We start from the raw sequence: 12525 nt of genomic DNA on the forward strand, positions 1-12525 counted from the left end.
ACAAAGTTTATCATTATATTCAGGGTAGAGATGGTCCTTAGATTTCATATTTAGCTTGATCCCATTCTCTCGTGTTGGTTTATAATCAGCATTTAGGCTTCTTGGTGAGAAATTATGCATTCAATAACAGGAATATCAGTATGTGTCCAGCATATTGCATCAGTCATTGGTATTGAGTAGTAGTGATTAGCCATTTTCCTTGAATAAATTCTTCCTTAAAAGTAAATGCTGTCATGTTATCTTGCGTATACTATAGATGATGAACAGCCTTGAGCCCACCTTCCCTTTCAATTGATACTTGCAGTACTGGAGCCCACCGCTCCCCTCCAAATTATATTTGGAGTTTACAAATTCCTTTTTTTGTGTTTTTGGGGAATATTTTGGCAGACATGTCAAGCATTGATAATTTTGGGATTTTGATAATGGGGAATCTTGCTGAAATTAAACATATTACTGGACTCTGTAAATCGAGCTCACACGTTTCCATGGGTTTGTTACCGTTATACATTTACTCAAATGTTTGGCATTTACATATTCTTTATGGTTGGTTTGCTAATTGTACATATTGGTTATCGATATGAAGACAGATAATGACGATGAAGAGATACATATTATGCACAGTAAAGAGAAAACTGGGCAGTTTGATTGGAGCTCAAACCAGGAACCTCAATATCTCTATTCTGGCAATCTATTAATAGATTTATCCTAGATGATGCACCGAACCTGTCACATGACAGAAGCATATAAGGTCATGGTAAGAAAACTCATAATATTATGTCAATTACATATCGGTGTCTTTCATTTGTTTATTCTGAAAAAAGCTACAAGATAAAACTAACCATCCATATTATTCCATATTACTTACAAGATAAAACTAACCATCCATATTATTCCATATAATTTACAAGATAAAACTAACCATCCATATTATTCCATATAATTTACAAGATAAAACTAGCCATCAATATTGTTCCATATTATTTACAAGATAAAACTAACCATCCATATTATTCCATATAATTTACAAGATAAAACTAACCATCCATATTATTCCATATTACTTACAAGATAAAACTAACCATCCATATTATTCCATATTGCTTACAAGATAAAACTAACCATCCATATTATTCCATATTACTTACAAGATAAAACTAACCATCCATATTATTCCATATTACTTACAAGATAAAACTAACCATCCATATTATTCCATATTACTTACAAGATAAAACTAACCATCCATATTATTCCATATTACTTACAAGATGAAACTAACTAGTCTTATTATCCCTGCTTAAGTTTTTGATGGTTTCAATATTGCTGACAGCGTCTATAGCTGCTCGTTGTAGAAGAATTAAAATAGCAAGTCGTTCATTGAACCAAAAGCACTGGACAGGAATTTTAAAAAATGGCAGTATTAAACTTCTTTCATTTAATTATTTTGTTATACTTAATCATCTGGTATTACTTGACCACACTCGTCAGAAACATATCTACATTTAAGGCCCATATAATATTATGTTGTTATATTCTTCCTCCTTCTTCTCACAATAATTATTATTATTATCATTGTTATTATTATTATTATTTTAAGCTAGAAACTTGTTTCAGGAACAGTTCTAGAGCGCACAAAAGACAAGCTTCCCTTTGACCTAGTGTGTGTCAGTCAGACTGAAGAACTCCTTCTGTTGGCGGACATCTACGTGCGCCGGATCTTTGTGCTGGAAAAGAAAAATCTAAAACATGTGGCATCATTCAGTATGGATTACCATGTGCGTATCTTGTGTTTCTGTTCTAATCCATTGCGTATCTTGTTTTTGTGTTCTAATCTACTGTGTATCTTGTCTTTCTGTTCTAGTTCATTGTGTATCTTGTCTTTCTGTTCTAATCCATTGCGTATCTTGTCTTTTTGTTATACCCAATCAGGTGTCTTAAATGTCAGGTATGTAACTTGTTTCTTTGTTCTAAACCATTAAATGCCTTCAACGACATATTTTAGTTAATTATCGTTATTTCCTTATGTAGTCATGCTCATGTGTGAATGACCTTGTAAAGAAAGCAGTCTCAAAAAACACAAAGATGTTTTCAGTAGTTTTCAATTATTAACTGTTTGTTAAAATGGTAAAGTGCAGAAAAAGTCAATGTATGCTCATATAGGACTTCAAATGATCATGATTGTACTACCTTTCATAGCATAGTTAAACTTAATCACATAAGAGAGACAAATCAAATGCAAGAACTCAGATTTTGTAAGGGAGCAAAATTTTTTTTCCACCTAAATGTAACTGCTACCAAAGATTTGATAAGCCAAATTGTAGATGTATTAATACATGACAAAATACTGAGCATTTTCTTTTTACCTATTCTGTTAAAAATCAACAGACTACTATCTTATCACACTATTTATAAGTAAATTAAGACTTTTGTAAAGAATTATAAAGATGCAGTATAACTTAAAATGAATCTTTTTCATAGCAAATTCATGCCCAAAGGTTTGAAATTGAAGATTAGATCAGTTATTCAAATCAGTTGACTCATCACCATAAAATGAATCTTTTACTGCTAGGTCAAACGCTTCCCCATGTTGAGCCAAGATGGGCGATTTGTGGTTGGATGCACCAATTCCGGTCAAATAGTGAAATGGGAAATTCTTCCTTCAGACACTAATACATCAACATATCCGACAGATTTTAAGGAACAGAAAGGTATCTTATATTTACACAACTATAGGGCATATTTTATTTTTACATCATTCAGCAATTAGAATCGAAGAATTTCACCTGGCCTTTTGTCTTGTCTCAGTGCTGTTTTGTGCATTTAAAGTGTTTCTTTCACTGCCGAAGAGCTTTATATTTTATATTATATCAAATCTTTGTTTTCATTTTGTTACCAGTTTGTAGGTATTATGACAAAGCAAATGTTCCACTCATTTTGAAAACATGTTATAAAGAATGAAGTAGTTTGATAAAACTTTTAATAAAATTTGCAAGAAAATTTTCAACATATTCAGCTTTTGAGCTGAAGAGAAAATGCCTGTATGTTCAATAAAAGTAATAAAATACCCTCTTATGACTTTAAATTCTTATGAAATGAAAAGCTAAGCTGTTGTGAAGGATTCTAATTTGATACCAATAGCAAATATAAGATACGTTGGGAATATCAATAAACAAAATATTTAATCTGGCATTTTCTTGTAAAGAGTTGTTTAATTCACTTTGATATTTAAATATAAATTTGAAATTTTTATAAAGTACATGGTTTTCTTTGGTCCCGACATTTGCTTATTTGTTTATTCATTCTTCAGGTCCAGTACTGAAATTGTCTCTAAGCAGTATGAAACCGGAGGGTTCTGATCCAGAAAACTCGAAGTAGCAAGAAGAATGGAAAATGCTCTAACAGTGCTTGACACCCCATATATAGGATTGACAGCTAATATGTGCATCAATAAGACATGTTTGGTGCTTACAAGTGCAACAGCTTGCACATAACTGTGCAACTCTTTTACACAAACATAATTATTTCATGAAATACAGGTGATCACAGATAACTTTGTATACTCATTTTCCCTTTATAATCTAATCACATTTTCCCATGGTTTAATGTGGAGAAGCCAAGGTTATTTCATACATCATCAATGCTATATTTAGCATAATTAAGAAATATGTTTGAATGTGTTAGTATATTAACTTTTTACAAAAAGGAAATAGCTTGGTAATACATGTGAGTTGAACTTATCACTTCAATACAAAGATTACTGCATGCAAGGAATGGATAAGATCCATTATGTACTTACATGCAAGGAATGGATAAGATCCATTATGAAGATTGGAAGAATAAGCATGATAGCATATCAACTGTTATCGTTTTTACAAGAGTAAGAAAATATATTTACTTCAAGCAATGCAGTTACTTCAAGTGTATTCAAAATGAAGGCTGAACAAACAACTGACCGTTACACTCTCACTTAGATGGGGGAATATTATTTTCTTAAATCGTGTGTTGAGGTGAAAGATAAAGTTAGTGAATGGAGAACGCAAACACAGTTAAATGATATTTATAGAAATTCCACCATAATCAACTGGCATACATTGAATGAACAGTATTGATATTATTTACAAAATCGCCTGAATAAAGATAATAAAATAATTGCAGTGTTATTATTTTCTTCTAAAGATTGTTTCATTCGATCCCATTTGAAAATGCAGACCACCAGTCTTCCTATGACATCACTCAGACATGAAGTGTTTATTTGGAAAATTCTTCAGGAATTCAGAAAAAAATCTACCTCACAGTATCAAGATGTTAATCAGAGACAGAAAACATGTTTTAGTTAAGACTGCTGGTCGATTATTTTTATTGGAACTGACTTTAACATTGTATCTGTTATTTGAGGCAAAACAGTTCCTTTTTCAGCGGTGATGGTGCTCTCGTATGTCACAGTCTGTTTCCAAAAATAATTATGTTCAAGTCACTGCATACTAATTCACCTGACTCATTGCAGGGAAGGCTTTTATATCATTTCTGCCTAGTTTAGACAAAACTCGCAGCATCAGCTTGATGGTATGCTCCCTTTTATTGATAGTTCATTTGGAATAGTATGATGGTATGTTCCCATTTATTGATAGTTCATTTGGAATAGTATGATGGTATGTTCCCATTTATTGATAGTTCATTTGGAATAGTATACATAAATACATGCAGACTCTTCATTAATTTTAAAAATATGCACATACTAGCCCAAAGTTGGTATTAGTCGTTGATTCTGAGAAAACTGTGAAATAAGCTGTAGTCAGCTCGAGCGCATCCGATGTTATAACCATTGCGAATCATTAGCACTGTACCTCTCTAATTATCAAAGATGTAAAATAAATACAGTTTGATCAAATTAACTGTAAAACAGACCACGCAATGCTTTTAAGAAGTAAAGTTTTTCTTTTAATTAACACCGGTTTAATTACCATGTACTGGCCCATAAGTCGAGTCCAACTGGAGACAATATAGATCCTGATCTTCTATGGCATAATACTCCTGCAGATCAGGGTCTATGTGCATTGAAGTGAATTATGGGGAGGTAAAAAGAAAGATCAAAGAGGGAAAATGGTTGAAAAATGGATAACTGAGAACAATCTGGTCATCTTAAATGACGGGTCGAACACTAGATTAAACCCTGAGGATGGCACTCTCTCAGCCATAGACCTAACCATCACTACCCCAAAATTGGCTCAAATCACAAATTGGTGGGTGGATCAGTAAGATACGTTAGGAAGTGACCATTTCCCATCACAATCAATATTCAAACAAAAACTCAACACATTCCAAACGAAACCCCACCTAAATGGAGGTACCAACAGGCAGACTGGGACCAATTCCAATTATTACTAGCTAGAGTAAATCCAGATAACTTAGAAAGCCCAAGTATTAACATGTATTATGATAACATAACAGACACAATTATAGAAGCAGCTAACCGATGCATACCAAAGACAACTAATATCCAAAATAAAAACCCTGTACCATGGTGGACTAAACAGTGCACTATAGCACATAAAGACAAAAAAAGGGCCTTAAATAAATATAAACGCACCAAAAATTCTATCTACTTACAGCAATATAAAGATAAAGAAAAAGCACTAAAACAAACTATAAAAACTGCTAAAATTAATATATGGCAAACCTTTTGCTCTAAACTGAGTCTAAAATCAAACTCAAAATAAATATGGGACAAGATAAAAGCCATCAAATGGAAAGCAACTACCTCAGCCCCAAAAATTAAAAATGCCATAACAAATAAAGATAAGGCAGACCTCCTAGCGAAGCATTTTTCGAACATGAGTAGCAACAATAATCACACCAGAAACTTTCAAGAACACAAAAAACTAATGGAGGGAACCCAACCTCAAATGTTTCAAGGCCAAGGAACAAAAGAATCTCACCTAAATAGCGACATCACAGTACATGAATAGAAGATAGCCCTACGATCCAAAAACGAAACATCCCCTGGTAAGGATCAGTTAGGTTACATTATCTACAAAAAAACTACCTATCAATATAACAATAGCCATAATCAAACTCTTTAATAGGATATGGGATAAAGGCCAACTACCCACCAAATGGAAACAGGCCATAGTAATACCAATCCCCAAGCTAGGTAAAGATCCCAACAACATAAATTCGTACCGACCCATCTCCTTTACAAACAATATTTGCAAAATAATGGAGACAATAATCGCAAATAGGTTAAAACACCACCTAGAAACTAATCACCTACTCTCCATAAATCAATGTGGCTTTCGGAACAAACGGTCCACCACTGACCAACTTCTCAGATTGGAAACAGACATCAAACTCGCTTTTAACGCACATAGGAAAACCGATCGCAACCTCATAGCGGTTTTTTTAGACCTAGAAAAAGCGTTCGACCTAGTATGGACCAATGGACTAATGGCCAAATTAAGCCAATTTTTGAATAACTGGACGCTTGTTCAACTGGATTGGCGATTTCCTCACAGGCCGGAAAATTACCACAAGAATAGGCAACACCCATTCGGAAGAAGTTTCACTTGAAAATGGAACACCGCAAGGCAGTGTAATAAGTCCCTTACCATTTAACCAAATGGTAAACGACCTTGACCTCAATGCAGCCTCCGCAAAAATAAATTTATCACAATTTGCAGATGATAGTGGCATATGGAGGAATGGAAATCCTGCCAAAAACATAGTAGTTAAAGAAATCCAGCAGAGCCTAGACAACATAGGGAGATGGGCGGACAAATGGGGTTTCAAAATATCTCATGAAAAAACTGTGGCAATCATATTCACCCCCAAACGAAATAACAACCTAGTCTATCCAAACTTCTATATACAAAATCAATTAATCAAATACGTAACAGTAGTAAAATTCCTAGGAATGTTCTTTAACAACCACCTCACATGGAAACAACACATTGAACAACTCACCCAGTATTGTAACAAAAATCTCAATTTACTCAGTTCATCACAGGGACTGACTGGGGATCCAACCAGGAAACCCTCCTCACGATATATAAAAGCCTAATTAGATCAAAACTGGATTATGGTTGCCAAGCATATAACTCGGCTAAGCAACCTGTATTACAAAAACTTGACACTATCCAGAGAAAAGCCTTACTATTATGCACAGGAACACTCCCCTCAGCATCATTAGAAGAACTACAAACACTAACAGGAGAACTACCCTTAAAATTACGTAGGCAAGAACTGCTCCTCCGATACTTCATTCGATTAGATACCCACCCAGACAACCATCTCACCAAAATAGCTATAAATAAGTGTAAAGTTGTCTTCAAACCCAAAATCATACCCATCACACCAAGTGGCAAAGTAATACTTGAACTAAGAGAAAAGATACCTCTACTAAAAAAAACAGGTAACAAACAATACAGACCAGGACAAATCACCATGGTTACAAAAACCACCAAGGATTAACATTGAAGCTACCACATTAGGCAATAAAGAAGGACAAGAAAACTTACTAAAACCTGTACTGGTAAACGAAATCAACCAAAAATACCCGGACTATGTTAAAATATATACCGATGGATCAAAAACAAACAACCCACCAAGAACAGCAGCAGCAATAGTCATCCCTGAATTCAATATACAAACGGGATCCAGATTACCTGACTATTGCTCCATTTACACCACTGAATTCTGAGCTATACTTGAATCACTACAATGGATCAAAGACAACCAAATACCTAAAGCAGTCATTATAAGCGATTCCCTAAGCGTTATCAAATCGATCCAAAATCGCAATACACACTCTAGGGAACAATTCCTCGACAGAGCATGCCAATTAATCGACGATATCACCACAGCACATCAATTAGTCGAGCTCATGTGGATACCGTCGCACATTGGAATCTCTGGCAACGAAACAGCAGACAAAGTTGCAAAAACCCTGAATTTATCTGTGCCATTAAAATCCCAAACAAGATTTTTCAAACAACCTAATCTCCTTAAGACGATCTGGTTAAATATCCATCATTTAAAAAAACATTTTTAAAAGGGTTGATTTAAATTTGACAAAAGACCTGAATTTTCTGTAAAATTAACTTGTCTTCTTGTAATTCGTTAAAACAGTCCCCAAACCACCATGTCGTCCAATTCTGCGAGTCGTGTAATTCTGCACACCGATACGTCATTTCTGTCAACATTTGATCACGTGTTATTTTTTGTCAAAAATCTGCTTTGTATCAAGAAAGAATGATCGTGCTTTAATTAAGAAGAGTGATATTCATAAAGTATACAAAAATATCCCACATTTCGACTCGAAATGCATATGAAAATGTGATTTCTGAATGTCAAAAATGAAGACCCATTCCATGACCTTCTTGAATCTGTAACCCAGAAAATCCTATTTACTATGCAGCAGCAGAGTGGGTGAACCCACCTCAATAAATCCGAGCAAAGAAGTCTATATGGCTTACCTTAAAGGGGGAAAGTTCCATTTTGAAAAATGAAGCTTTCAAAAAGGAACACACCACTAGAAGGGCCCGGGCAAAAAAGTCTATACGGGTTACCTTAACGGAGAGGTCGCACCGGCTGCTGCTGTCAATTAATATAAAATTATATCAGATAATGTCCCCAGCATTGGAATCTCATACAGTTAGATTAGCTTGAGAGCGACTAGAAGCAATTAAGAAATATATTCCCTTGAGAGATTCTGGTAAACAAAAACTACAAGCGCGTCTAGAATCCCATGTTGAATTTGCGGAAGGTGCAGAACAGTTATTTAGGCCTGTTACAACGGTTTCTGAAAGAGTCGGAACGGCTACTGAAAGTCTTCTTCCGTCAGTGAAACAAACCGCTGAACAAACTGAAAAAATAGCAACAAGAACTAAACAAACAAAAGAGTTTATGAGATCTTCCGACTGAAATAGATGCAGCTCAACCTGTTGTAGGTGAAGAAACACTTGAAAATATTCGTATCGCCGGCATAAAACAAGAACTTGCTCCTAAATCCAAAGTAAAAAAAAAAGAAAATATTGAATTGATTAAAAAATTTAATGAAGGTGTTGTTGAAGATATTAATAATACTAAAGATCATGAATTGCCTGGAATAATACTACTTGGCATGTATGATAAATCTAGAATATTAAAACCTGGTTATCACACCATAAATGATTACAATTTTATTAACTGGATATATCGTGTATAATACAACAAAAAAAAAGTCAAACGTGAGGATGCTAAATACGATGTACTTGTTGAAAAAATAAGAAGACTTGATAAACAACTTCAACCTTTTGTACTTTCTTCTCCACCACCACCGTATCAACTTCCTCCACCGCAGCAACAGATAGAACGGCAACAAAATACACCACCGCCGCGTATAGAAGGTAAACAACCCAGAAACATGTTTACTGATAGTGCTCTTGAGGAATTTAAAGATGAGAATGATTTAATCGATATTGCTGCAAGTGGATATAAAACACGTAAAAATTATTTAAAACGTGATAGCAAAATATCATCTAATAATAGGACTCCTTTAGTATATTTTGCTGCAAAAAATTCACCGATTAATTTACGCGATCCAAAATGTATTAAATTTAAGCAGCAAGTAGAAGAAAGGAGACGAGAACAAGAACAATCTCCAGAACAATTTTACGATGCACCTACTCTAGACTACTGGAAGTGGTCTTATTGCTTGTCCTAACAATATTCTCGATGACGTGCAACGACTAGAAGTCCTTATAGAAGGAAAACGAGCCGGTAACAATTCTCCGGAAATAATCAATGAAGCAGCTGATATTTGTCGACGATTATTTCAAGGCGGTATTATGAATATTAATGTTTATCGGGAACTTACTGATGAAATCGCGGATGACTATTACAGCGATGAAACGAATAAATAACAAAAAAGATATTCATACACAACAACGGTCACCGCAGACCCGTGATGGTCAGAGTAGTAAACTCACGATTACCTGTTTACAGCGCGTATTACGGAGATGGGCTCGGTAATGTTATTCAGGGATTATTTACAAGGATGGCTCCAAAAGCAGCACCAGCACCAATCGCAAAACAATTATCAATGAAAGCCATCGAAGTCATTCGAGAAAAAACTCCTGGTGTAATCGGTAACGTTGCTAGTAGAGCGTTTTCGGCAATCAAAGACCAAATAGCACGATTAATACATAAACCGCAATAGTATCATGTGGTAAAAACAAAATATCAGCCTGATGAGCTTCATTAGGAACGCTGACATCAAAATGTACATGCTGAATAATTTTAGGTGGTGGTAGCTAATTTGCATACTCCCTGTCGTGCTAACCATTTTTCAGCAGCAATACGTGTAACATTTGCTGCTTCAGCGAGTTTTCTAATCGCTGCTCTACCCATCCAATATCCTCTTGGACTATAATAAATCGACTCCATTATAATAATAATCGGTTGATTAATTACCAGCTCCTAATGCTAGTTTACCCTTCATCGCAGATCTCACCAACCAATTAGCTAATGATTCTTATGGAATTTCACGCATGAATTAAATTTACGTCTGCATATTGTAGGTTTTACTTTTATAAGCTACATCATGAGCGTGACACGCTTTATCAATGGCATTTACTGGATACTCACCAGGCCATGGCTGATCTTGGTTATCGAGTCGGATATCAAGTCTGGTACCAGGACCGCAGTAGTTATATCATGGAAGATGTTTTTCACCTGGGTATTTTCCCCATGGAGTTCCTGGCAACTTTGCTAACTGCGCGGCAATATCACCTCCTTTTTACAGTCTTGCCCGATGGTTTGTCAGCGGAAATAAATTTCAATTTCTTTGTACCACATCGTTCACACTTACCTGTAACTGCTGATTTGTTATTTTTTGTTGTAATAGTTGTTACTCCGCTTGTGGGGGTACGCGCCCTGCATTTTACACAATATAAACACATATTATTTATTATATTTCTACAACATGGATGTAATTGATTTCTCAGCGACACGAAAGCAAGAGCCGGTCAAGCATCATGCAGCGCTACCAAATTCTATCCGAATAATCACAATAGGCCCATTTGGGTCTGGTAAAACGCAATTGTTACTTAATTTGATAATGAGATGGTTGAAATGGGATAAGTTATATTTAGTTGCTTCGTCAGTTGATGATCAGAGATGTTACGAAGTACTTAAGGATTTTAATGAAAATGTAAAGTTGTTAAACAAAGACGTTATTGAATTTATTACTGATATCGGTGACGCACCATCAGTGGATGACCTCGATGGGTTTATTAATAATTTAGTTGTATACGACGATGTGATGTTGGATGGACAATCAAATCCAGCTCGGATTTTTCTCGAGGCAGGCATAAAAACACAGACGTATTTATGATACTCAGCGGTATACGCAAATACCTAAAGTAATCAGAGACAACTGTAATATTTTAGTTGTATTTAACGGAGTTGATACACATACTCTGCGAAATATTCACCAGACTTGGTGTAGCGGTGATATGGATATAATTAAGTTTAGAAATTTATTTAGTCAAACTTACATGACCCACGATCACTATATCGTATAGGTCTTGATAAAATTTTTGGATAGCAGCAGCGAATGCGACCTCTCCTCCGTTAAGGTAGGCCGTATATACTTTTTTGCCCGGGCTCTTCCAATGGAGCATTCCTTTTGGAAAGCTTCATTTTTCAAAATGGAACCTTCCCCCGTTAAGGTAAGGCGTATAGACTTCTTTGCTCGGATTTATTGAGGTGGGTTCACCCCCTCTGCTGGTTATGTATCTCTTAGAATCATATAAATACATTATATAAAAGATGGAAATGTATACATTAAATAAATTCTGCATTTTAATCCAATTTTTAATTTTGCAAGAGGTTGTCCCACACGTACAAAATTGTCTGCTACCGAACACGTCAGCTTGCCGCTTAACCGTGGTTCTCACGAAATTTCCCGTGTATAGTCTGTTTCTATTTTCTTTAATATTTTTTCCCCATAAACAAGACTTTGTAAACACATTGCACTCTTTTCATTTTTGCTTCTCTTCCACATCACAGCTTATTTTTTTTATATAAAATGTTGACTTTTACTAATTATTCTACAAGATCGGTTTAGTTGGCTTAATATCGCTTGCCATTTATTGGCATTGTACGTTGAATTTTGTAAAACTAGCTATAAACCTTATTTAATTACTTGACTGAACTGCTGACAGAAACAGTCCAACGTAACGTATTTCATTTCTATAGCCCAATGGATAAATATTACATCTTTTCAAAGCTGTGCGCAGAATTGGCTGAGATATCGCGAGTCATGAAAACACTGGGGTGGTATCCGTGTGTCTAAAATTAATATTATTTTGAACAGAATATTCTGGTGACAATTGCCTCATTTCAAATGGTAAGCAGTCCAGTATTTTCCGTCGAATTCGGTATGCGTTTTACGTCAATATTGGAGACGGAAACCTTAGGTGCGCAGAAATGCCCGACAGCATTGAATAATACAAGGGGCGACAATTTCTTATTTTAGCTCTGAGA

The 12525-nt window shown here is 35.2% G+C and overlaps 1 protein-coding gene across 3 annotated transcripts in view; it reads left to right on the forward strand.

Annotated features, from left to right (window-relative positions):
* LOC149781969 (NACHT domain- and WD repeat-containing protein 1-like) overlaps positions 1-4143 on the forward strand; it is a 48909-nt gene extending 44766 nt beyond the window's left edge. For all 3 annotated transcript variants that reach the window (XM_089936158.1, XM_089936159.1, XM_089936157.1), the window contains exons 28-30: positions 1615-1775; positions 2570-2708; positions 3308-4143. In XM_089936158.1, coding sequence (XP_089792284.1) covers positions 1615-1775; positions 2570-2708; positions 3308-3375 — 368 coding nt within the window. In that variant the 3' untranslated portion in view covers positions 3376-4143. The remainder of the gene's footprint in view (positions 1-1614; positions 1776-2569; positions 2709-3307) is intronic.
* Positions 4144-12525: the final 8382 nt, after the last annotated feature.

This window comes from Sinohyriopsis cumingii, chromosome 15 (assembly GCF_028554795.1).
Source record: "Sinohyriopsis cumingii isolate HCF-2022 chromosome 15, ASM2855479v2, whole genome shotgun sequence".
NCBI classification, from domain to species: Eukaryota; Metazoa; Mollusca; class Bivalvia; order Unionida; family Unionidae; genus Sinohyriopsis; species Sinohyriopsis cumingii.